Here is a 27,500-nt window from a genome sequence, read left to right as displayed (position 1 = left end):
ATAACCAAGACATTCTAGTCAGCCCCCCCCCCCATTAGAATGACCTGACAACCAAGACATTCTAGTCAGCCCCCCCCCCCATTAGAATGACCTGACAACCAAGACATTCTAGTCAGCCCCCCCCCCCCCCCTCCATTAGAATGACCTGACAACCAAGACATTCTAGTCAGCCCCCCCCCCATTAGAATGACCTGACACTACAAGACATTCTAGTCAGCCCCCCCCCATTAGAATGACCTGACAACCAAGACATTCTAGTCAGCCCCCCCCCCTCCATTAGAATGACCTGATAACCAAGACATTCTAGTCAGCCCCCCCCCCCCCCATTAGAATGACCTGACAACCAAGACATTCTAGTCAGACCCCCCCCCCCCCCATTAGAATGACCTGATAACCAAGACATTCTAGTCAGCCCCCCTCCATTAGAATGACCTGCCCCTACAAGACATTCTAGTCAGCCCCCCTCCATTAGAATGACCTGACAACCAAGACATTCTAGTCAGCCCCCCCCCCCATTAGAATGACCTGACACTACAAGACATTCTAGTCAGCCCCCCCCCCCCCATTAGAATGACCTGATAACCAAGACATTCTAGTCAGCCCCCCCCCCTCCATTAGAATGACCTGATAACCAAGACATTCTAGTCAGCCCCCCTCCATTAGAATGACCTGATAACTAAGACATTCTAGTCAGCCCCCCTCCATTAGAATGACCTGACACTACAAGACATTCTAGTCAGCCCCCCTCCATTAGAATGACCTGACACTACAAGACATTCTAGTCAGCCCCCCTCCATTAGAATGACCTGACACTACAAGACATTCTAGTCAGCCCCCTCCATTAGAATGACCTGACACTACAAGACATTCTAGTCAGCCCCCCTCCATTAGAATGACCTGACACTACAAGACATTCTAGTCAGCCCCCCCCCCCATTAGAATGACCTGATAACCAAGACATTCTAGTCAGCCCCCCCCCTCCATTAGAATGACCTGATAACCAAGACATTCTAGTCAGCCCCCCTCCATTAGAATGACCTGACACTACAAGACATTCTAGTCAGCCCCCCTCCATTAGAATGACCTGACACTACAAGACATTCTAGTCAGCCCCCCCCCTCCATTAGAATGACCTGACACTACAAGACATTCTAGTCAGCCCCCCTCCATTAGAATGACCTGACACTACAAGACATTCTAGTCAGCCCCCCTCCATTAGAATGACCTGACACTACAAGACATTCTAGTCAGCCCCCCTCCATTAGAATGACCTGACACTACAAGACATTCTAGTCAGCCCCCCTCACCTGCCCTTCACCTGCCGTTGACCTGCCCTTCACCTGCCCTTGACCTTCCCTTGCCCTATTCTTGACCTGCCCTTCACCTGCCCTTGACCTGCCCTACACCTGCCATTGACCTGCCCTTGACCTGCCCTTGACCTGCCCTTGCCCTACTCTTGACCTGCCGTAGACCTGCCCTTCAACTTCCCTTGACCTGCCCTACACCTGTCCTTGACCTGCCCTACACCTGTCCTTGACCTGCCCTACACCTGTCCTTCACCTGCCCTACACCTGTCCTTCACCTGTCCTTTACCTGCCCTCGACCTGTCCTTGAACTGTCCTTGACCTGTCCTTGACCTGTCCTACACCTGCCCTTGACCTGTCCTACACCTGTCCTTGACCTGCCCTACACCTGTCCTTGAACTACACCTGGCCAACACCTGCCCTTGACCTGCCCTACACCTGTCCTTGACCTGCCCTACACCTGCCCTTGACCTGTCCTACACCTGCCCTTGACCTGCCCTACACCTGCCCTACACCTGCCCTTGACCTGTCCTTGACCTGTCATTGACCTGTCCTTGACCTGCCCTTGACCTGTCCTTTACCTGCCCTTGACCTGTCCTACACCTGTCATTGATCTGTCATTAACCTGTCCTTGACCTGTCCTTGACCTGCCCTTGACCTGTCCTACACCTGTCCTTGACCTGCCCTACACCTGTCCTTGAACTACACCTGGCCAACACCTGCCCTTGACCTGCCCTTGACCTGCCCTTGACCTGCCCTTGACCTGCCCTACACCTGTCCTTGACCTGACCTGTCCTACACCTGCCCTTGACCTGTCCTACACCTGTCCTTGAACTACACCTGGCCAACACCTGCCCTTGACCTGCCCTTGACCTGCCCTTGACCTTCCCTTGACCTGCCCTTGACCTGCCCTTGACCTGCCCTTGACCTGTCCTACACCTGCCCTTGACCTGTCCTACACCTGCCCTTGACCTGCCCTTGACCTGTCCTACACCTTCCCTTGACCTGCCCTTGACCTGCCCTAGACCTGCACTTAACTTGCTTACGTGAGGTCAGACACTATAGCACTGTAACCTTGGAAAAGCTGTCAGGCCACTCAGCCAGTCTGTGTTTCTGTGAAGGTGTTGGAGATGTGATATATTCATATAGATTTCCCCAGAAGGAAGCCGCCATCATAAAGCACACAGCCATATTGCTTTCCTGTAACCAGAGATGCTGCAGACTACAGAGAAATAAATCATGTACAGCGCCTTCAGAAAAACTATTCTCACCCCTTGACCTTTTTCCACAGTTGTATGTGTTACTGCCTGAATTCAACATGGATTACATGTGGATTTGTTTGTCAGTGGCCTACACATAAAACCCCATAATGTCAAACTGGAATTATGTTTTTAGAAATTTGTACAAAAATGAATTCAAAATGAAAATCTGAAATGTCTCCGTGTCAGTAAGTATTCAACCCCTTTGTTAGGGCAAGCCTAAATACGTTCAGGAGTAAACAGTTGCATAAGAAGTCACATAATGAGTTGCATGGACTCTGTGATAAATAGTAGTGTTTAACATGATGTCTGAATGACTACCTCATCTCTGTACTCCAACACATACCATTATCTGTCAGGTCCCTCAGTCGAGGAGTGGATTTCAAACACACATTCAACCACAAAGACCAGGGAGGTTTTCCAACGCCTCACAAAGCATATGAAAGCCATCTGCAGCTCTTCATATCATAGCCATCTGCAGCTCTTCATATCTGCTCCAGAGCTACAGTTTCTCTAGTGCTTACCTGAGCCTGCCTTTTGGCATCACTGTAGTAAATTGCTAATTGCCAGCCCTCAAAGGATTTCAATTGGAAGACGTTGTTCATTTGGGAGGCTTCTCCATCTGTTTGGGAGGCTTCTCCATCTGTTGAGGCTGACAACTGGGTTTGGGAGGCTTCTCCATCTGTTTGGGAGGCTTCTCCATCTGTTTGGGAGGCTTCTCCATCTGTTTGGGAGGCTTCTCTATCTGTTGAGGCTGACAACTGGGTTTGGGAGGCTTCTCTATCTGTTTGGGAGGCTTCTCCATCTGTTGAGGCCGACAACTGGGTTTGGGAGGCTTCTCCATCTGTTTGGGAGGCTTCTCTATCTGTTGAGGCTGACAACTGGGTTTGGGAGGCTTCTCTATCTGTTTGGGAGGCTTCTCTATCTGTTGAGGCTGACAACTGGGTTTGGGAGGCTTCTCCAACTGTTTGGGAGGCTTCTCTATCTGTTGAGGCTGACAACTGGGTTTGGGAGGCTTCTCCATCTGTTTGGGAGGCTTCTCTATCTGTTGAGGCTGACAACTGGGTTTGGGAGGCTTCTCTATCTGTTTGGGAGGCTTCTCCAACTGTTTGGGAGGCTTCTCTATCTGTTGAGGCTGACAACTGGGTTTGGGAGGCTTCTCCATCTGTTTGGGAGGCTTCTCTATCTGTTGAGGCTGACAACTGGGTTTGGGAGGCTTCTCCATCTGTTGAGGCTGACAACTGGGTTTGGCTTTGAGCACGTCAGGGAGGGACGTTCCTTTCTTGATTTAAATCATCACAAAACCTGTTCATCTTTCTCCCACCCTAGATTCATACATTTCAAATAGTTATCAGTTAATCTGAGTCTTAACATTGAAGTGAAGTTGAAATAATTCTAAACGTAGATGGGAATTATATTGAAAGAAAAATCCACACAATCCAAAAAGTAATTTACTTCACAGAAAGCTATTATTTTTGTAATGAAGGGCATCGGCATTCAAAACAACGTAATTGGACCAGTATAAACTATTTCATTGTATTTTTCCTTCACTTTTGATGAAAAACCTTTCCACCCTTTAATCACTTTGCTTATTTGATTTAAATCAAGAAAGAGCCATGTCTTAAGACTAGCCCCTGTACCTCCAGCCTTGTCTTAAGACTAGTCCCTGTACCTCCAGCCTTGTCTTAAGACTAGTCCCTGTAACTCCAGCCTTGTCTTAAGACTAGTCCCTGTGTCTCCAGCCTTGTCTTAAGACTAGTCCCTGTAACTCCAGCCTTGTCTTAAGACTAGTCCCTGTGTCTCCAGCCTTGTCTTAAGACTAGCCCCTGTACCTCCAGCCTTGTCTTAAGACTAGTCCCTGTACCTCCAGCCTTGTCTTAAGACTAGTCCCTGTAACTCCAGCCTTGTCTTAAGACTAGTCCCTGTACCTCCAGCCGTGTCTTAAGACTAGTCCCTGTACCTCCAGCCTTGTCTTAAGACTAGTCCCTGTACCTCCAGCCTTGTCTTAAGACTAGTCCCTGTACCTCCAGCCTTGTCTTAAGACTAGTCCCTGTAACTCCAGCCTTGTCTTAAGACTAGTCCCTGTACCTCCAGCCTTGTCTTAAGACTAGTCCTTGTACCTCCAGCCTTGTCTTAAGACTAGTCCCTGTAACTCCAGCCTTGTCTTAAGACTGGTCCCTGTGTGATGTTTTGATAGGAAATATGTTTGTATTTTGCTATGATTGTTGCTTTTCAATAGTTTCTTCTTGGTGTCAAAATGAGGGTTAATCACTTTGTTTGTTTTGTTCACGTTTATTCTCCCTCTTTCCTTTCAGCTCGACCTCAGACCCGAATGGCCTTGACCACGCCCACCATCGTGGCCCGCCCCCAGAAGCGGAACATGACCGTGGCGACCTGCCTCTCGGCGAATGGAAAGCCTCAGAGTGTGATCAAGTGGGACACGAGGCTGAAGGGCGAAGCCACGTTCCAAGAGACGCAGAATGCCAACGGCACGGTGACCGTTAGGAGCAACTACGTGGTCGTGCCGAGCAGAGAGACACACAAACAGAAACTCACCTGCATCGTAACCTACAACAACGAGAGGATTACAAACAGTGTCGTGCTCAACGTGCAATGTGAGTTATCACAGTTATTTTTATGTCAATCAATCAACCAATCAATCATATTTCCTCAAAGGGAAATGTGGTTTCTGGGCAGGATTTACATGATAAATACACTATATCATACAAAACACACTAGTCACAAAACAACCTGGGTGACTGAAAGACGAACGAGGTCGGTGGCGGTAATGCACCTAATTTATGAAAGTTGCCAATCGCAATATAAATATTGCAATATTGATTCCAGAGAAGAAAAAGCCTAGAAGGAGGAGAGATGACTAGAAACGATTCGGTTGACCGTTTTATGGGTGGATTAATTGTCGGAGTAGAGGACCTTGTGCATTTCAGGTAAAATAACAACTCAAGGTTTATATCCCAGGACAAATTAGCTAGCAACAGCAAGCTAGCTAAATAGGACAAATTAGCTAGCATGTGCAAGCTAACTAGCTACATTGCCATACGTGTTTAATGCTTTTCGACCTGTCCCCAAATTAACGTCATTGTTTCAGAGTTTGTTTTGATATTTTAACCTGCTGTCGTGATCGTGTTTGGTGTCGGGGGACAAAATACATTTATGCATGATGGCGCACGCGCGCAGCCGGTTTGGGTTCCGTGTTAAGATTCTCTTACTGGAGCATCTGCAATAGAACCCTAAACCTCAGTGTTAAGAGTCTCTTACTGGAGCATCTGCAATAGAACCCTAAACCTCAGTGTTAAGAGTCTCTTACTGGAGCATCTGAAATAGAACCCTAAACCTCAGTGTTAAGAGTCTCTTACTGGAGCATCTGAAATAGAACCCTAAACCTCAGTGTTAAGAGTCTCCTACTGGGGCATCTGCAATAGAACCCTAAACCTCAGTGTTAAGAGTCTCTTACTGGAGCATCTGCAATAGAACCCTAAACCTCAGTGTTAAGAGTCTCTTACTGGAGCATCTGAAATAGAACCCTAAACCTCAGTGTTAAGAGTCTCTTACTGGAGCATCTGAAATAGAACCCTAAACCTCAGTGTTAAGAGTCTCCTACTGGGGCATCTGCAATAGAACCCTAAACCTCAGTGTTAAGAGTCTCTTACTGGAGCATCTGAAATAGAACCCTAAACCTCAGTGTTAAGAGTCTCCTACTGGGGCATCTGCAATAGAACCCTAAACCTCAGTGTTAAGAGTCTCTTACTGGAGCATCTGCAATAGAACCCTAAACCTCAGTGTTAAGAGTCTCTTACTGGAGCATCTGAAATAGAACCCTAAACCTCAGTGTTAAGAGTCTCTTACTGGAGCATCTGAAATAGAACCCTAAACCTCAGTGTTAAGAGTCTCCTACTGGGGCATCTGCAATAGAACCCTAAACCTCAGTGTTAAGAGTCTCTTACTGGAGCATCTGAAATAGAACCCTAAACCTCAGTGTTAAGAGTCTCCTACTGGGGCATCTGCAATAGAACCCTAAACCTCAGTGTTAAGAGTCTCTTACTGGGGCATCTGAAATAGGACCCTAAACCTCAGTGTTAAGAGTCTCTTACTGGAGCATCTGAAATAGAACCCTAAACCTCAGTGTTAAGAGTCTCCTACTGGGGCATCTGCAATAGAACCCTAAACCTCAGTGTTAAGAGTCTCCTACTGGAGCATCTGCAATATAACCCTAAACCTCAGTGTTAAGAGTCTCTTACTGGAGCATCTGAAATAGAACCCTAAACCTCAGTGTTAAGAGTCTCCTACTGGGGCATCTGCAATAGAACCCTAAACCTCAGTGTTAAGAGTCTCTTACTGGAGCATCTGCAATAGAACCCTAAACCTCAGTGTTAAGAGTCTCTTACTGGAGCATCTGAAATAGAACCCTAAACCTCAGTGTTAAGAGTCTCTTACTGGAGCATCTGAAATAGAACCCTAAACCTCAGTGTTAAGAGTCTCTTACTGGAGCATCTGAAATAGAACCCTAAACCTCAGTGTTAAGAGTCTCCTACTGGGGCATCTGCAATAGAACCCTAAACCTCAGTGTTAAGAGTCTCTTACTGGGGCATCTGAAATAGAACCCTAAACCTCAGTGTTAAGAGTCTCCTACTGGAGCATCTGAAATAGAACCCTAAACCTCAGTGTTAAGAGTCTCCTACTGGGGCATCTGCAATAGGACCTTAAACCTCAGTGTTAAGAGTCTCCTACTGGAGCATCTGAAAAGGTTCCCTATTGTACTGCATTACTTTTGACCAATGCACTATGTCAGAGCCTATGGCTTTGTTGTCAAAATAATTGTAGTTAAACTATAGGGAGGTTCTATGTAGGGCACTATGTAGGGAATAGTGTGTCATTTCCTAGGTCAGCCAAGGTCTGTCTGCTTCAATCAACAGCAGGAAGAGCTAGTCTACAGGATTCATATAGTCTTAGAGAGGAAATACTGGATTCATATAGTCTTAGAGGAAATACAGGATTTATATAGTCTTAGAGAGGAAATACAGTATTTATATAGTTTTAGAGAGGAAATACAGTAATCATATAGTCTTAGAGAGGAAATACAGTAATCATATAGTCTTAGAGAGGAAATACAGTAATTGTATAGTCTTAGAGAGGAAATACAGTAATCATATAGTCTTAGAGAGGAAATATAGCAGTAGGGCTGAAAGCAGATGATAGCTGTGGTGCCTCAACATGTAGAATCATCAGGACAGAAAATTAAGATATTCTGGTCAGGGAATTCAGGTCAGAGGCAATAGGACGGCCACTGGTTTTAACTGTTCACCGTTCTATTCTGCTCTATTCTATTCTGTTCTGTTCTGTTCTGTTCTGTTCTATTCTGCTCTGTTCTGCTCTGTTCTATTCTGTTCTATGCTGCTCTGCTCTGTTCTATTCTGCTCTGTTCTGCTATGTTCTATTCTGCTCTGTTCTATTCTGCTCTGTTCTGCTATGTTCTATTCTGTTCTGCTATGTTCTATTCTGCTCTATTCTGTTCTGTTCTATTCTGCTCTGTTCTATTATTTTCTATTCTGCTCTGTTCTATTCTGTTCTGCTATGTTCTATTCTGCTCTATTCTGTTCTGTTCTATTCTGCTCTGTTCTGCTATGTTCTATTCTGCTATGTTCTGCTCTGTTCTGCTATGTTCTATTCTGCTCTGTTCTGCTATGTTCTATTCTGCTCTGTTCTATTCTGTTCTGCTATGTTCTATTCTGCTCTATTCTGCTCTGTTCTATTCTGCTCTGTTCTGCTCTGTTCTGCTATGTTCTATTCTGCTCTGTTCTGCTATGTTCTATTCTGCTCTGTTCTGCTCTGTTCTATTCTGCTATGTTCTATTCTGCTCTGTTCTGCTCTGTTCTATTCTGCTATGTTCTATTCTGTTCTATTCTGCTCTGCTCTGTTCTGTTCTGCTATGTTCTATTCTGCTCTGTTCTGCTCTGTTCTATTCTGCTATGTTCTATTCTGTTCTGCTCTGTTCTATTCTATTCTGTTCTATTCTGATCTATTCTGTTCTATTCTGCTCTATTCTATTCTGCTCTGTTCTATTCTGCTCTGTTCTAATATATTCTGCTCTGGTCTATTCTGCTCTGTTCTATTCTATTCTGCTCTATTCTATTCTGTTCTGTTCTGCTCTGTTCTATTCTGCTCTGTTCTGTTCTGTTCTATTCTGCTCTGTTCTATTCTGCTCTGTTCTGTTCTGTTCTATTCTGCTCTGTTCTGTTCTGTTCTGTTCTGCTCTGTTCTATGCTGCTCTGCTATGTTCTATTCTGCTCTGGTCTATTCTGCTCTGTTCTATTCTGATCTATTCTGTTCTATTCTGCTCTATTCTATTCTGTTCTGTTCTGTTCTATTCTGCTATGTTCTATTCTGCTCTGTTCTGCTCTGTTCTATTCTGTTCTGCCCTGTTCTATTCTATTCTGCTCTATTCTATTCTATTCTGCTCTGTTCTGTTCTGCTATGTTCTATTCTGTTCTGTTCTGTTCTGCTCTGCTCTGGTCTATTCTGCTCTGGTCTGTTCTATTCTATTCTGCTCTGGTCTATTCTGTTCTGTTCTATTCTGTTCTGTTCTGTTCTGCTCTGGTCTATTCTGTTCTATTCTGCTATATTCTGTTCTATTCTGTTCTGCTATGTTCTATTCTGTTCTGTTCTGTTCTATTCTATTCTGCTCTGTTCTATTCTGCTCTGTTCTATTCTGTTCTATTCTGCTATATTCTGTTCTGTTCTATTCTATTCTGCTCTGTTCTATTCTGCTCTGTTCTATTCTGCTCTATTCTGCTATATTCTGTTCTATTCTATTCTGCTCTGTTCTATTCTGTTCTGTTCTGCTCTGTTCTGATCTGTTCTATTCTGTTCTATTCTGCTATATTCTGTTCTGTTCTATTCTATTCTGCTCTGTTCTATTCTGCTCTGTTCTATTCTGTTCTATTCTGCTCTGTTCTATTCTGCTCTGTTCTATTCTGTTCTATTCTGCTCTGTTCTATTCTGCTCTGTTCTATTCTGTTCTATTCTGCTCTGTTCTATTCTGTTCTATTCTGTTCTATTCTGCTCTGTTCTATTCTGGTCTATTCTGCTCTGTTCTATTCTATTCTGTTCTATTCTGCTCTGTTCTATTCTGTTCTATTCTGCTCTGGTCTATTCTATTCTGCTCTATTCTGCTCTGTTCTATTCTGCTATGTTCTATTCTGCTCTGTTCTATTCTGTTCTATTCTGCTCTGGTCTATTCTATTCTGCTCTATTCTGCTCTGTTCTATTCTGCTATGTTCTATTCTGCTATGTTCTATTCTGCTCTGTTCTAGTCTGTTCTATTCTGCTCTGTTCTATTCTGCTATGTTCTGTTCTGCTATATTCTGTTCTTCTATGTTCTGCTCTGTTCTATTCTGCTCTGTTCTGCTATATTCTTTTCTGCTATGTTCTATTCTCCTCTGTTCTATTCTGCTCTATTCTGTTCTTTTCTATTCTGCTCTATTCTACTCTGCTCTATTCTGTTCTGTTCTGCTCTATTCTGTTCTGCTTTTTTCTGTTCTATTCTGCTCTGTTCTATTCTGTTCTATTCTATTCTGTTCTGTTCTGCTATCTTCTGTTCTGTTCTATTCTGCTATGTTCTATTCTGTTCTGTTCTATTCTGCTATGTTCTGCTATGTTCTATTCTGCTCTGTTCTATTCTGTTCTGTTCTATTCTGCTCTGTTCTGCTCTGTTCTATTCTGTTCTGTTCTGTTCTATGCTGCTATTTTCTATTCTGTTCTGCTATGTTCTGTTCTGCTCTATTTTGCTATTTTCTGTTCTATTCTGCTCTGTTCTGTTCTATTCTGCTCTGTTCTATTCTGCTCTGTTCTATTCTGTTCTGTTCTATTCTGCTCTGTTCTATTCTGTTCTGTTCTATTCTGCTCTGTTCTGCTCTGTTCTATTCTGTTCTGTTCTGCAATCTTCTGTTCTGTTCTATTCTGTTCTGCTATGTTCTATTCTGCTCTATTCTTTTCTGCTCTATTCTGTTCTGCTCTATTCTGTTCTGCTCTGTAGGTGGTATAGTAACATTGATATATCAAATTAATGAATTCGTTTTAGGCCATATCACCCAGCCCTAGTTATAGGACATCCTGATATTCACTGTTCTGCTCTGTTCTGCAGGTAGTATAGTAACATGCTGTTATAGGACATCCTGCTATTCACTGAGTTCCTGTCATAAAATACATACTAAAATACATACTAAAACACATACTAACTCTGTGAATGTGGTGCTTCATAGATTATAATTCTGGTGTTGTGTTGAAAAACTGTCTTTTAGATGCTGGCTGGTATTTTTACCAAAGCTTCCTGTTTACACTCAAACTGAAAAATGATCAAATGAACAGTGATAGGTGGTCCTGAGGCTGGAACAGCTGTGGCTACTGCTGACGATCCCTATGTGATGATCTCTAGAGGGTAGTGTGATGATCCTCTAGAGGGTAGGGTGGTGATCTCTAGAGGGTAGTGTGGTGATCTCTAGAGGGTAGTGTGGTGATCCTCTAGAGGGTAGTGTGGTGATCTCTAGAGGGTAGGGTGATGATCCTCTAGAGGGTAGGGTGGTGATCTCTAGAGGGTAGTGTGGTGATCTCTAGAGGGTAGTGTGGTGATCTCTAGAGGGTAGTGTGGTGATCTCTAGAGGGTAGTGTGATGATCCTCTAGAGGGTAGTGTGGTGATCTCTAGAGGGTAGTGTGGTGATCTCTAGAGGGTAGTGTGGTGATCTCTAGAGGGTAGTGTGGTGATCTCTAGAGGGTAGTGTGGTGATCTCTAGAGGGTAGTGTGGTGATCTCTAGAGGGTAGTGTGGTGATCTCTAGAGGGTAGTGTGGTGATCTCTAGAGGGTAGTGTGGTGATCTCTAGAGGGTAGTGTGGTGATCTCTAGAGGGTAGTGTGGTGATCTCTAGAGGGTAGTGTGGTGATCTCTAGAGGGTAGTGTGGTGATCTCTAGAGGGTAGTGTGGTGATCTCTAGAGGGTAGTGTGGTGATCTCTAGAGGGTAGTGTGGTGATCTCTAGAGGGTAGTGTGGTGATCTCTAGAGGGTAGTGTGGTGATCTCTAGAGGGTAGTGTGGTGATCTCTAGAGGGTAGTGTGGTGATCTCTAGAGGGTAGTGTGGTGATCTCTAGAGGGTAGTGTGGTGATCTCTAGAGGGTAGGGTGGTGATCTCTAGAGGGTAGGGTGGTGATCTCTAGAGGGTAGGGTGGTGATCTCTAGAGGGTAGGGTGGTGATCTCTAGAGGGTAGGGTGGTGATCTCTAGAGTGTAGGGTGGTGATCCTCTAGAGGGTAGGGTGGTGATCCTCTAGAGGGTAGTGTGGTGATCCTCTAGAGGGTAGTGTGGTGATCCTCTAGAGGGTAGTGTGGTGATCTCTAGAGGTTGGTGTGGTGATCCTCTAGAGGGTAGTGTGGTGATCCTCTAGAGGGTAGTGTGGTGATCTCTAGAGGATAGTGTGGTGATCTCTAGAGGGTAGTGTGGTGATCTCTAGAGGGTAGTGTGGTGATCTCTAGAGGGTAGTGTGGTGATCTCTAGAGGGTAGTGTGGTGATCTCTAGAGGGTAGTGTGGTGATCTCTAGAGGGTAGTGTGGTGATCTCTAGAGGGTAGTGTGGTGATCTCTAGAGGGTAGTGTGGTGATCTCTAGAGGGTAGTGTGATGATCTCTAGAGGGTAGTGTGGTGATCCTCTAGAGGGTAGTGTGGTGATCTCTAGAGGGTAGTGTGGTGATCTCTAGAGGGTAGTGTGGTGATCTCTAGAGGGTAGTGTGGTGATCTCTAGAGGGTAGTGTGGTGATCTCTAGAGGGTAGGGTGGTGATCTCTAGAGGGTAGGGTGGTGATCCTCTAGAGGGTAGTGTGGTGATCCTCTAGAGGGTAGTGTGGTGATCTCTAGAGGGTAGGGTGGTGATCTCTAGAGGGTAGGGTGGTGATCTCTAGAGGGTAGGGTGGTGATCTCTAGAGGGTAGTGTGGTGATCCTCTAGAGGGTAGTGTGGTGATCCTCTAGAGGGTAGTGTGGTGATCTCTAGAGGGTAGTGTGGTGATCTCTAGATTGTAGTGTGGTGATCTCTAGATTGTAGTGTGGTGATCTCTAGGGGGTAGTGTGGTGATCTCTAGAGGGTAGTGTGGTGATCTCTAGAGGGTAGTGTGGTGATCTCTAGAGGGTAGTGTGGTGATCCTCTAGAGGGTAGTGTGGTGATCTCTAGAGGGTAGTGTGGTGATCCTCTAGAGGGTAGTGTGGTGATCCTCTAGAGGGTAGTGTGGTGATCTCTAGAGGGTAGTGTGGTGATCTCTAGAGGGTAGTGTGATGATCCTCTAGAGGGTAGGGTGGTGATCTCTAGAGGGTAGGGTGGTGATCTCTAGAGGGTAGGGTGGTGATCTCTAGAGGGTAGTGTGGTGATCTCTAGAGGGTAGTGTGGTGATCCTCTAGAGGGTAGTGTGGTGATCTCTAGAGGGTAGGGTGGTGATCTCTAGAGGGTAGTGTGGTGATCCTCTAGAGGGTAGTGTGGTGATCCTCTAGAGGGTAGTGTGGTGATCTCTAGAGGGTAGGGTGGTGATCTCTAGAGGGTAGTGTGGTGATCCTCTAGAGGGTAGGGTGGTGATCTCTAGAGGGTAGTGTGATGATCCTCTAGAGCAGGGGTGTCAAACTCATTCCACGGAGGGCCAAGTGTCTGCAGGTTTTTGGTTTTTCCTTTCAATAAAGCCCTAGACAACCAGGTGTGGGGAGTTCCTAACTAATTAGTGATGTTAATTCATCAATCAAGTACAAGGGAGGAGCGAAAACCCGCAGACACTCGGCCCTCCGTGGAATGAGTTTGACACCTGTGCTCTAGAGGGTAGTGTGATGATCCTCTAGAGGGTAGGGTGGTGATCCTCTAGAGGGTAGTGTGGTGATCCTCTAGAGGGTAGTGTGGTGATCTCTAGAGGGTAGGGTGGTGATCCTCTAGAGGGTAGTGTGGTGATCTCTAGAGGGTAGTGTGGTGATCTCTAGAGGGTAGTGTGGTGATCTCTAGAGGGTAGTGTGGTGATCTCTAGAGGGTAGTGTGGTGGTCCTCTAGAGGGTAGTGTGGTGGTCCTCTAGAGGGTAGTGTGGTGATCTCTAGAGGGTAGTGTGGTGATCTCTAGAGGGTAGTGTGGTGATCCTCTAGAGGGTAGTGTGATGATCTCTAGAGGGTAGTGTGGTGGTCCTCTAGAGGGTAGTGTGGTGGTCCTCTAGGGGGTAGTGTGGTGATCTCTAGAGGGTAGTGTGGTGATTTCTAGAGGGTAGTGTGGTGATCTCTAGAGGGTAGTGTGGTGATCTCTAGAGGGTAGTGTGGTGGTCCTCTAGAGGGTAGTGTGGTGATCTCTAGAGGGTAGTGTGGTGATCTCTAGAGGGTAGTGTGGTGATCTCTAGAGGGTAGTGTGGTGATCCTCTAGAGGGTAGTGTGGTGATCTCTAGAGGGTAGTGTGGTGGTCCTCTAGAGGGTAGTGTGGTGATCTCTAGAGGGTAGTGTGGTGATCTCTAGAGGGTAGTGTGGTGATCTCTAGAGGGTAGTGTGGTGATCTCTAGAGGGTAGTGTGGTGATCCTCTAGAGGGTAGTGTGGTGATCTCTAGAGGGTAGTGTGGTGATCTCTAGAGGGTAGTGTGGTGATCTCTAGAGGGTAGTGTGGTGATCCTCTAGAGGGTAGTGTGGTGATCTCTAGAGGGTAGTGTGGTGATCTCTAGAGGGTAGTGTGGTGATCTCTAGAGGGTAGTGTGGTGATCTCTAGAGGGTAGTGTGGTGATCTCTAGAGGGTAGTATGGTGATCTCTAGAGGGTAGTGTGGTGATCTCTAGAGGGTAGTGTGATGATCCTCTAGAGGGTAGTGTGATGATCCTCTAGAAGGTAGTGTGGTGATCTCTAGAGGGTAGTGTGGTGATCTCTAGAGGGTAGTGTGGTGATCTCTAGAGGGTAGTGTGGTGATCTCTAGAGGGTAGTGTGATGATCCTCTAGAGGGTAGTGTGATGATCCTCTAGAGGGTAGTGTGGTGATCCTCTAGAGGGTAGTGTGGTGATCTCTAGAGGGTAGTGTGATGATCCTCTAGAGGGTAGTGTGATGATCCTCTAGAGGGTAGTGTGGTGATCCTCTAGAGGGTAGTGTGGTGATCCTCTAGAGGGTAGTGTGGTGATCTCTAGAGGGTAGTGTGGTGATCTCTAGAGGGTAGTGTGATGATCCTCTAGAGGGTAGGGTGGTGATCCTCTAGAGGGTAGGGTGGTGATCCTCTAGAGGGTAGTGTGATGATCTCTAGAGGGTAGTGTGGTGATCTCTAGAGGGTAGTGTGGTGATCTCTAGAGGGTAGTGTGGTGATCTCTAGAGGGTAGTGTGGTGATCCTCTCTGTCCCTCAGTGTTGGAAACGCAGTCGGTATGAGGCTGAGTGATTGAGAGACGGTCTGTACTATTCTATTGTCATTGTCCGTTTCAGCAACATGGTGAATAGGTAACCAGGCTCGACTCAGCAGTGTGGAATGAGAAACATACTATACTCTTCTGACACCATCTCTCTCTCTCTCTGACAGATGAACCGGAGGTGAAGATCGAGGGCTTCGATGGTAACTGGTACCTGGACCGTCAGGATGTCAGCCTCACCTGTAAAGCTGACGCTAACCCTCCTGTTACCGTCTACCAGTGGAAAGTGTAAGTCTTACCTTCTGTTCACAGGTTCAGGTTGTCTGTTTGAAATGGGTAGGGGGTACAAATGGGTAGGGGGTACAAATGGGTAGGGGGTACAAATGGGTAGGTGGTACAAATGGGGAGGGGCTACAAATGGGGAGGGGCTACAAATGGGGAGGGGCTACAAATGGGGAGGGGCTACAAATGGGTAGGGGCTACAAATGGGGAGGGGCTACAAATGGGGAGGGGCTACAAATGGGGAGGGGCTACAAATGGGGAGGGGCTACAAATGGGGAGGGGCTACGAATGGGGAGGGGCTACGAATGGGGAGGGGCTACGAATGGGGAGGGGCTACGAATGGGGAGGGGCTACAAATGGGGAGGGGCTACAAATGGGGAGGGGCTACAAATGGGGAGGGGCTACAAATGCGGAGGGGGTACAAAGAAAGCTTGAAGTGTAGGTAACATACATTCTAAAAAAACTTGTTCAAGACTTAGACTTAATTTACATTATTGTATGAAATCTTTTTGTTTCATGAACAATACCAGTCAAGAGTTTGGACACACCTACTCATTCAATTGTTTTTTTTTTTTTTTTTTTTTTTTTACTATTGTAGAATAATAGTGACAACATCAAAATGATGAAATAACACATATGGAATCATGTAGTAACCAATTTGTTTAATTTCTTTGATTGGCGTTTGAGCCAATCAGTTGTGTTGTGACAAGGTTGAGGTGGTATACAGAAGATAGCCCTATTTGGTGTAATAAGTCCATTTTATGGCAAGAAAAGCTCAAATAAGCAAAGAGAAACAACATTCCATCATTACTTTAAGACATGAAGGTCAATCAATATGGAAAATTTCAAGAACTTTGAAAGTTTGAAAGTTTCTTCAAGTGCAGTCGCAAAAACGATCAAGTGCTATGATGAAATTGACTCTCATGAGGACCACCACAGAACAGGAAGAGGATAAGTTCATTAGTGTTACCAGCCTCTGAAATCAGCAATTAACTGCACCTCAAATTGCAGCGCAAATATATGCTTTACAGGGTTCAAGTAACAGACACATCTCGACATCAACTGTTCAGAGGAGACTGATTGAATCAGGCCTTCATGGTCAAATGTCTGCAAAGAAACCACTACTAAAGGACACCAATAATAAGAAGAGACTTGTTTGGGCCAAGAAACACGAGCAATGGACGTTAGACCGGTGGAAATCTGTTCTTTGGTCTGATGAGTCCAAATTTGAGATATTTGGTTCCAACCGCTATATCTTTGTGAGACTCGGAGTAGGTGAACGGATGATCTCCACATGTGTGGTTCCCACCGTGAAGCATGGAGGAGGAGGTGTGGGGGTGCTTTGTTGGTAACACTGTCTGTCTGTGTCACCAACAAAGCACCCCCACACCACACTTAACCGGCATGGCAACCACCACATTCTGCAGCGATATGCCATCCCATCTGGTTTGCGCTTAGTGGGACTATCATTTGTTTTTCAACAGGACAATGACCCAACACACCTCCAGGCTGTGTAAGGGCTATTTTACCAAGGAGAGGGATGGAGTGCTGCATCAGATGACCTGGCCTCCACAATCACCCGACCTCAACCCAATTGAGATGGTTTGGGATGAGTTGAACTGCAGTGAAGGAAAAGCTGCCAACAAGTGCTCAGCATATGTGGGATCTCCTTCAAGACTGTTGGAAAAGGATACCAGGTTAAGCTGGTTGAGAGAATACCAAGAGTGTGCAAAGCTGTTGTCAAGGTAAAGGGTGGCTACTTTGAAGAATCTAAAATATATTTTGATTTGTTTAACACTTTTTTATTTAACCTCTCTGGGATAGGTGGGACGCAATCCAACCTGGGAAAATACAGAGCGCCATATTCAAATAACATGATACAAAAATCTAACTTTAATTAAATCACACATGTAAGATACCAAATTAAAGCTACACTCATTGTGAATCCAGCCAACATGTCAGATTTCCAAAAAGGCTTTTCGGCGAAAGCATAAGAGGCTATTATCTGATGATAGCACAACAGTAAACAAAGAGAGTAGCATATTTCAACCCTGCAGGCACGACACAAAACGCAGAAATAAAAATATAATTCATGCCTTACCTTTGACGAACTTATTTTGTTGGCACTTCAATATGTCCCATAAACATCACAAATGGTCCTTTTGTTCATTTAATTCTGTCGATATATATCCAAAATGTCAATTTATTTGGCGCGTTTCATCCAGAAAAACACAGCTTCCAACCTGCGCAACGTCACTACAAAATATCTCAAAGGTTACATGTAAACTTTACCAAAACATTTCAAACTACTTTTGTAATACAACGTTAGGTATTTTTAAACGTTAATAATCGATCAAATTGAAGACGGGATGATCTGTGTTCAATACAAAAAGAAAACAAACTGACGCTACTTTTTGAGTCATGCGCCTTTCTCAAACAATTTACTTCAAGTGACTCTCATTTAAGATGTCCGTACTTCTTCATTACACAAAGGAAAAACCTCAACCAATTTCCAAAGACTGGTGACATCCAGTGGAAGCGGTAGGAACTGCAAACAAGTCCCTTAGAAATCTAGTATCCCAATGAAACCTCATTGAAAAGACAGTGACCTCAAAAAATAAAAAATTCTGAATCGTTTGTCCTCTGGGTTTTGCCTGCTACATAAGTTCCGTTATACTCACAGACATGATTCAAACAGTTTTAGAAACTTCAGAGTGTTTTCCATCCAAATCCACTAATAATATGCATATCTTATATTCTGGGGATGAGTAGCAGGCAGTTGAATTTGGGCATGCTATTTATCCAAAAGTGAAAATGCTGCCCCCTACCCCGAAGAAGTTAATGCATAATTACATTTGTTATTTCATAGTTTTGATGTCTTCATTATTATTCTACAATGTAGAAAATAGTAAAAAAGAAAGAAAAACCTTGGATGGTGTTCTAAAACTTTTGACTGGTCCTGTATATCATGAGAAACGGGCCCACGGTTTGGAATTCATGATAATTGAACAAGTGGTCTGAAATGAATGGATTTATTAATTCTGTGCTTTAAAAGCATAAGCCATTCTCAAAAACCCTGTTCAAGACTTAAACACTTAATGCACTTTACCGCTGCAATGAAACTGACACAACTTAATTGTGTTATATGAGAGGTCTGGTGAACCTCATTTATTTTAAAAACATAAAGCAATAACATGTATTTTCCCCCTCTTGCACTCTTTCCGTCTCGATCAGTGTTTCGTTCATTCATCTCAGTTTGTTTACACATCAATATAATGATGATTTGGCTTGGAGATGGAGGCTTAGGCTGAGACTGTAAAAAACAACACACACATTATTATCTACAGCAAGCATGGGCAACACGGTGACAGTTAGACTAGTAGATTACACACGGTGAGAGTCTCTTATCTACAGTATCTAGTCTATTTTATCTACAGTATCTAGTCTATTTTATCTGCAGTATCTAGTCTATTTTATGTACAGTATCTAGTCTCTAATCTACAGTATTTATTTTTACAGAGAGTATATAGTCTTTTTTATCAACAGTATATATTCTTTCTACAGTATCTAGTCTCTTTTATATACAGTATCTAATCTATTTTATCTACAGTATACCTTGTATCTAGTCTCTTTTATCTACAGTATATAGTATCTTATCTAATCTATTTTATCAATATTATCTAATCTAATTTATCTACAGTGTCTAATCTATTTTATCTACAGTATATCTTGTACCTACATTATGTAGTCTCTTGTCTACAATATCTAGTCTATTTCATATATAGTATATAGTCTCTTATCTACAGTATCTAATTTATTTACAATATATAGTCTCTTATCTACAGTATATAGTCTATTTTATCTACAGTATCTAGTCTCTTTTATCTCTAGTATTTAGTCTATTTTATCTAAAGTATCTAGTCTATTTTATCTAAAATATCTAATCTTTTTTATCTACAGTATCTAGTCTCTTATCTACAATATCTAATCTATTTTATCTGAGGTATGTAGTCTATTTTATCTACAGTATCTAATCTATTTTATCTACAGTATATCTCTTATCTACAGTATCTAGTCTATTTTATCTACAGTATCTAGTCTTCTTTATATACAGTATCTAATCTATTTTATCTACAGTATATCTCTTATCTACAGTATCTAATCTATTTTATCTACAGTATATCTCTTATCTACAGTATCTAGTCTATTTTATCTACAGTATCTAGTCTATTTTATCTACAGTATCTAGTCTTCTTTATATACAGTATCTAATCTATTTTATCTACAGTATATATTTTATCAGCTATATCTAGTCTCTTCTCTACAGTATCTAGTCTCTTATCTACAATATCTAATCTATTTTTAATCTAATCTAGTTTTTTTTAATCTACATTACAGTGCCTTGCAAAATGTTTCATCTGCCTTAGCGTTTAATAAAAAATGTTGCATTACAACCTGTAATTTAAATATATTTTTATTTGGATGTCATGTATTGGAAATACACAAAATTGTCAAAATTGATGAAGTGAAATGAAAAAATTTACTTAAAAGAAAACAATTCTAAACAATAAAAAAGTGAAAAGTGGTGTGTGCATATGTTTTCACCCCCTTTGCTATGAAGCCCCTAAATAAGATCTGGTGCAACCAATTACCTTCAGAAGTCACATAATTAGATAAATAAAGTCCACCTGTGTGCAATCTAAGTGTGCAACATAATCTAAGTGTGCAACATAATCTAAGTGTGCAACATAATCTAAGTGTGCAACAACACCTGTGTGCAACATAATCTGTCACATGATCTCAGTATATATACTCCTCCTCTGAAAGACACCAGTCTCCAACACCACTAAGCAAGGGGTACCATGAAGACCAAGGAGCTCACCAAACAGGTCAGGGACAAAGTTGTGGAGAAGTACAGATCAGGGTTGGGTTATAAAAAAACTTTGAACATCCCACGGAACACCATTAAATCCATTATTAAAACATGTAAAGAATATGGCACCACAACAAACCTGCCAAGAGAGGGCCGCCCACCAAAACTCACGGACCAGGCAAGGAGGGTATTAATCAGAGAGGCAACAAAGAGACCAAAGATAACCCTGAAGGAGCTGCAAAGCTCCACAGCGGAGATTGGAGAATCTGTCCATAGGACCACTTTAAGCCGTACACTCCACAGAGCTGGGCTTTACGGAAAAGTGGCCAGAAAAAAAACATTGCTTAAATAAAAAAAATAAGCAAACACGTTCGCTGTTCGCCAAAATGCATGTGGGAGACTCCCCAAACATATGGAAGAAGGTACTCTGATCAGATGAGACTAAAATGTAGCTTTTTGGCCATCAAGGAAAACACTATGTCTGGCTTAAACCCAACACCTCTCATCACCCTGAGAACACCATGACCGAAAACAGATGTTTTTCATCAGCAGTGACTGGGATACTGGTCAGAATTGAAGGAATGATGGATGGCGCTAAATACAGGGAAATTATTGATGGATACCTTTTTCAGTCTTCCAGAGATTTGAGACTGGGACAGAGGTTCACCTTCCAGCAGGACAATGACCCTAAGCATTCTGCTAAAGCAACACTCGAGTGGTTTAAGGGGAAACATTTAAATGTCTTGGAATGGCCTAGTCAACGCTCAGACCTCAATCCAATTGAGAATATGTGGTATGACTTAAAAATTGCTTTACCCCAGCAAAACCCATCCAACTTGAAGGAGCTGGAGCAGTTTGCCTTTAAGAATGGGCAAAAATCCCAGTGGCTAGATGTGCCAAGTTTATAGAGACATACCCCAAGAGACTTGCAGCTGTAATTTCTGCAAAAGGTGTCTCTACAAAGTATTGACATTGGGTGGGGGGGGGGGGGGGGGGGGGGGGATATTTAGGCACGCTCAAGTTTGCTGTTTTTTTTTGTCCATTTTAAGTCCAGGTTGTAAGGCAATAAAATAGGAAAAATGTGAATGGGGGTGAAAACTTTCGCAAGCCACTGTATCTAGTCTCTTATCTACAGTATCTAATCTATTTTATCTACAGTATAGATTTAACGAACCTATCTAATCTCTTATCTACAGTATCTAAGCTGTTTCATCTACTGTATCTAATCTCTTATCTACAGTATCTGTTCTCTCTTATCTACAGTATCTATTATATTTAATATACAGTATCTAGTCTATCTACAGTATCTAGTCTCTTATCTAAACTATCTAGAGTATCTAGTCTCTTATCTAAACTATCTAGTCTATTTTATCTACAGTATCTAGTCTATTTTATCTACAATGTCTAGTCTATTTCATCTACAGTATCTAGTCTGTCTACAGTATATATTTTATCTACAGTATTTAATCTATTTTATCTTCAGTATATAGTATATTTTATCTACAGTATCTAAGCTATTTTATCTTCAGTATCTAGTCTATTTTATCTACAATATCTAGTCTATTTTATCTACACTATCTTATGTATTTTATCTATAGTATCTAGTTTATTTTATCTACAATATCTTGTCTATTTCATCTACAGTATCTAGTTTATCTACAGTATATATTTTATCTACAGTAAATATTTTATCTACACTATCTTATGTATTTTATCTACAGTATCTAATCTATTTTATCTACAGTATCTAGTCTATTTTATCTACAGTATCTAATTTATTTTATCTACAGTATCTTATCTATTTTATCTACAGTATCTAATCTATTTTATCTACAGTATCTAATCTATTTTATCTACAGTATCTAATCTATTTTATCTACAGTATCTAATCTATTTTATCTACAGTATCTAATCTATTTTATCTACAGTATCTAGTCTATTTTATCTACACTATATATTTTATCTATAGTATCTAATCTATTTTATCTACAGTATATATGTATATACAGTATCTAATCTATTTTATCTACAGTATCTTATCTATTTTATCTACAGTATCTAATCTATTTTATCTACAGTATCTAATCTATTTTATCTACAGTATCTAATCTATTTTATCTACAGTATCTAATCTATTTTATCTACAGTATCTAATCTATTTTATCTACAGTATCTAATCTATTTTATCTACAGTATATATTTCATCTACAGTATCTAGTCTATTTTATCTACAGTATTTTATCTACAGTATATATTTTATCTACAGTATATATGTATATACAGTATCTAATCTATTTTAGTTTCTAGTCTTTTATCTACAGTATTTTATCTACAGTATATATTTTATCTACAGTATATATGTATATACAGTATCTAATCTATTTTATCCACAGTATATATTATCTACAGTATCTAATATATTGTATCTACAGTATATATTGTATCTACAGTATATATGTATATACAGTATCTAATCTATTTTATCTACAGTATATATTGTATCTACAGTATATATGTATATACAGTATCTAATCTATTTTATCTACAGTATATATTATCTACAGTATCTAGTCTATTTTATCTACAGTATATATTTTAGCTACATTATCTAATCTGTTTTATCTACAGTATCTAGACTCTTTTGTCTACAGTTTAGTCTCTTTTAGCTACAATATATATTATACTTTATCTACAGTATCTAGTCTATTTCATCTACAGTATCCAATCTATTTTATTGACAGTGTCTAATGTATTTTATTCACAGTATATATTTTATCTACAATATGCCGCACGGCCATCGCTCGTCCATATATTTATATGTAAATATTCTTATTCATTCCTTTACATGTATGTGTATAAAGTAGTTGTTGTGAAATTGTTAGATTTCTTGTTAGATATTACTACACGGTCAGAACTGGAAGCACACGCATTTCGCTACACTCGCATTAACATCTGCTAACCATGTGTATGTGACCAATTGATAGGGGAATTATGTTCTCCAGGTATATAATCCAATTTAATTATATTCCTCAGTCTGCAAACCAGAATTTGTAAGATCCTGGTCGAATGAAACAGACGGAGGCCGAGCTGAAATAGTCAAAAAGGTTTATTCACGGGAACGTTCTGAAGTCAAGAATACAAAACAATACATTTTATACTGACTTCTCACGCCCACACATTCACACAACCATACGCACACACATACGCACACACACACAACCGTACGCACACACATTCACACAACCATACGCACACACATACACACAAACAGGAGATCCCAAAATTTGATCCCAACTTAGGAGGAGATACTTGATTTGATTTGATTACCACTGTTGTGTCGTCAGCAAACTTAATGATAGTGTTGGAGTCGTGTTTGGCCACGTAGTTGTGGGTGAACAGAGAGTACAGGAGGAGACTGAGCACGCACCCCTGAGGGGCTCCAGTGTTGAGGATCAGTGTGGCAGACGTGTTGTTGTCTACCCTTACCACCTGGGGGCGGCCTGTCAGGAAGCCGTCTTAGTGCTTCGTTCTATGGTGGTAAATAGACGGCTACGAATAATACAGATGAGAACTCTCTTGGTAGATAGTGTGGTCTACAGCTTATCATAAGGTACTCTACCTCAGGCGAGCAATACCTCATGACTTCTTTAATATTAGACATCGCGCACCAGTTGTTATTGACAAGGAGACACACACCCCCACCCCTCGTCTTACCAGAAGTAGTCTCTGTTCTGCTGGTGCTTCAAAAATCCATCCCTATATTGTCCGTATCTTCGTTCAGCCACTTCTCGGTGAAACATAAGATATTACAGTTTTTACTGTCCCGTTGGTAGGATAATCTTAATTGTAGGTCATCAATTTATTTTCCCAATGATTGCATGTTAGCCAAAAAAATGGAAGGCAGTGGGAGTTTACTCGTTCGCTTCCGGATTCTCAGAAGGCAGCCTGATTTCCGGTGTCTTTTCTTCACGCAAAATGCGGGGATCTGGGCCTGTTCCACTGAAGGTAGTGTATCCTTCTCGTCGGACTCGTTAAAGGAAAACGTTTCTTCCAGTCCGCGGTGAGGAATCGCTTTTCTGATGTCCAGAAGTTATTTTCGGTCACAAGAGACGGTACCATCAACATTATGTACAAAATAAGTTAAAAATGGCACAATTGGTTGGGAGAATGAAAAAACGTCAGCCATGTTCCTTGGTGCCATTTTTAGAGGGGGATCGTAAAATGCTTTTTCATCTTTAGCAGGGAGCGAGAGAGAGAGGAGTTTTAGCATCAGTTGAAGTGGTGGAGCCATAGATTAGGACGACATACCTAAGAGTTGACCTCAGTACGTTGCCAGTCAAATGATCAGTGCTGCAGAATATATACACAGACAGCAGTATGTTGAGATGAGAAAGGAGAAATGATCATGTTTTTTTTCCAGGCCATAAGTGCTCTTCTCAGTAAACAATGCTAGCTTTGATCCACACTAACAAATCATGCATAGGGTGGCTATGTGAGCATAAACAAAAAATCTAACCACAGTCCAAATATCAAGCCATGTGACATCATAGAAACGCAATTCAATGTGCCAATGTCCTCATCCTGCTGTCCTCTCTGGCTCTCCAGAGTACAACACTTCTGACACAGAACCATCTATATCTGGGTGAAAAGCAGAGAATTATAGAGTGAAACTGAGAGAGAAACGTAGTAATTGTTCACTGAAGGCTGGGTAAGGGACAGTGTCAACGTATTAATAGACCATTGTGTTCAAACTCACTGTAGCCCTGCCACGACTGGCTATTAATGAGAGAGGGAGGGTGGGGGAGAGAGGGAGGGTGGGGGAGAGATATATAGAAAGAGAGGTTTCTTTACAGGGGAAGAGGAGACTGGAGAGGGTGGAAGAGAGAGAGAGAGATGGTGAAGACAGAGGAAAGAGAGAGAGAGAGAGAGAGAGAGATGATATCATAGGATAGGATAGGGAGGTTGAGGAGAGGGATGATGATGATGATGATGGAGAAAGAGGGGTGTAGAAGATGGGATGGGGTGAGGAGGAGGAGAGAGAGAGATCTATGTGTACAGACGAAGGGGCAGGCTGGGTGACAGATAGGAGGACATTGCTGTGGTGGAACAAGACTCCAAACGTGTGGTGAAGTTTCCCCCGGGCTGCTAGAGGAGCTCCACACAGACGCACGCACACACACACACAGCCAGATCAGGTTATGGGCATGCATATAGCTATAGAAACACACACACAGCCAGGTCAAACAAACATTTTTGGTAGCCCTCCACAAGCTTCCCACAATAAGTTGGGTGAATTTTGGCCCATTCCTCCTGACAGAGCTCGTGTAACTGAGTCAGGTTTGTAGGCCTCCTTGCTCGCACACGCTTTTTCAGTTCTGCCCACAAATGTTCTATAGGATTGAGGTCTGGGCTTTGTGATGGCCACTCCAATATCTTGACTTTGTTGTCCTTAAGCCATTTTGCCACAACTTTGGAAGTATGCTTGGGGTCACTGTCCATTAGGAAGACCCATTTGAGACCAAGCTTTAACTTCCTGACTGATGTCTTGAGATGTAGCTTCAATATATCCACATAATTTTCCCTCCTCATGTTGCCATCTCTTTTGTGAAGTGCACCAGTCCCTCCTGCAGCAAAGCACCCCAACAACATGATGCTGCCACCCCCGTGCTTCACGGTTGGGATGGTGTTCTTCGGCTTGCAAGCCTCACACTTTTTCCTCCAAACATAGCAATGGTCATTTTGGCCTAACAGTTCTATTTAAACTCAGTGCCTCTTTGCCACTAGGGTGTTAATGAGATGTGACCACTAGGGTGTTAGAGGTTTGATAAGAGGTGTGCCCACTAGGGTGTGATAAGAGGTGTGACCACTAGGGTTTTAATGAGATGTGACCCACTAGGGTGTTAATGAGATGTGACCCACTAGGGTGTTAAAGAGGTGTGCCCACTAGGGTGTGATAAGAGATGTGACCCACTAGGGTGTTAAAGAGATGTGACCCACTAGGGTGTAAAAGAGATGTGACCCACTAGGGTGTTAAAGAGATGTGACCCACTAGGGTGTTAAAGAGATGTGACTCACTGGGGTGTTAAAGAGATGTGACCCACCAGGGTGTTAAAGAGATGTGACCCACGAGGGTGTTAAAGAGATGTGACCCACGAGGGTGTTAAAGAGATGTGACCCACGAGGGTGTTAAAGAGATGTGACCCACTAGGGTGTTAAAGAGATGTGACCCACTAGGGTGTTAAAGAGATGTGACCACTAGGGTGTTAAAGACATGTGACCACTAGGGTGTTAAAGACATGTGACCACTAGGGTGTTAAAGACATGTGACCACTAGGGTGTTAAAGACATGTGACCACTAGGGTGTTAAAGACATGTGACCACTAGGGTGTTAAAGACATGTGACCACTAGGGTGTTAAAGACATGTGACCACTAGGGTGTTAAAGACATGTGACCACTAGGGTGTTAAAGACATGTGACCACTAGGGTGTTAAAGACATGTGACCACTAGGGTGTTAAAGACATGTGACCACTAGGGTGTTAAAGACATGTGACCACTAGGGTGTTAAAGACATGTGACCACTAGGGTGTTAAAGACATGTGACCCACTAGGGTGTTAAAGACATGTGACCCACTAGGGTGTTAAAGACATGTGACCCAGTAGGGTGTGATAAGAGGTGTGGCCAGTAGGGCGTAAAAGAGGTGTGATAAGAGGTGTGGCCACTAGGGTGTAAAAGAGGTGTGATAGGAGGTGTGGCCAGTAGGGTGTGAAAGAGGTGTGATAGGAATTGTGGCCACTAGGGTGTAAAAGAGGTGTGATAGGAATTGTGGCCACTAGGGTGATAAGAGGTGTGGCCAGTAGGGTGTAAAAGAGGTGTGACCCCTAGGGTATTAAAGAGGTTTGAACACTAGGATCTTTAACATCTTGCTCCTCTCTTCTACAGGGTGAATGGATCTCTTCCCAGCACCGTGGAGATTCTTAACAACTCTCTGATCTTCAAGGGCGCGGTGACCTATGAGCTAGCTGGGACGTACGTGTGTGCTGCCACCAATGGGATCGGGACTCGTACTGGTCTGGTCCAGGTTAATGTTACTGGTAGGTGACCCACTGGTACGAGCTTCTTCTCTGCTCTGGGCTTCTGGTTTCTCTGCTCTGGGCATCTGGTTTCTCTGCTCTGGGCTTCTGGTTTCTCTGCTCTGGGATTCTGGTTTCTCTGCTCTGGGATTCTGGTTTCTCTGCTCTGGGATTCTGGTTTCTCTGCTCTGGGCTTCTGGTTTCTCTGCTCTGGGATTCTGGTTTCTCTCTGCTCTGGGAATCTGGTTTCTCTGCTCTGGGATTCTGGTTTCTCTGCTCTGGGCTTCTGGTTTCTCTCTGCTCTGGGCTTCTGGTTTCTCT

The 27,500-nt window shown here is 42.8% G+C and overlaps 1 protein-coding gene across 1 annotated transcript in view; it reads left to right on the top strand.

Moving 5' to 3' along the window:
* Positions 1-27,500, top strand: part of nectin1b (nectin cell adhesion molecule 1b) — a 200,641-nt gene that overhangs the window by 128,546 nt on the left and 44,595 nt on the right. Inside the window, exons 3-5 of the mRNA XM_055910496.1 lie at positions 4,879-5,178; positions 15,122-15,239; positions 27,049-27,200. Of these exons, the coding sequence (XP_055766471.1) occupies positions 4,879-5,178; positions 15,122-15,239; positions 27,049-27,200 (570 nt within the window). The remainder of the gene's footprint in view (positions 1-4,878; positions 5,179-15,121; positions 15,240-27,048; positions 27,201-27,500) is intronic.

Source organism: Salvelinus fontinalis, unplaced genomic scaffold (genome assembly GCF_029448725.1).
Source record: "Salvelinus fontinalis isolate EN_2023a unplaced genomic scaffold, ASM2944872v1 scaffold_0012, whole genome shotgun sequence".
Classification (NCBI taxonomy): Eukaryota; Metazoa; Chordata; class Actinopteri; order Salmoniformes; family Salmonidae; genus Salvelinus; species Salvelinus fontinalis.
The sequence above is the reverse complement of the archived record's forward strand: the minus strand, read 5'-3'. Positions and strand labels throughout refer to the sequence as shown.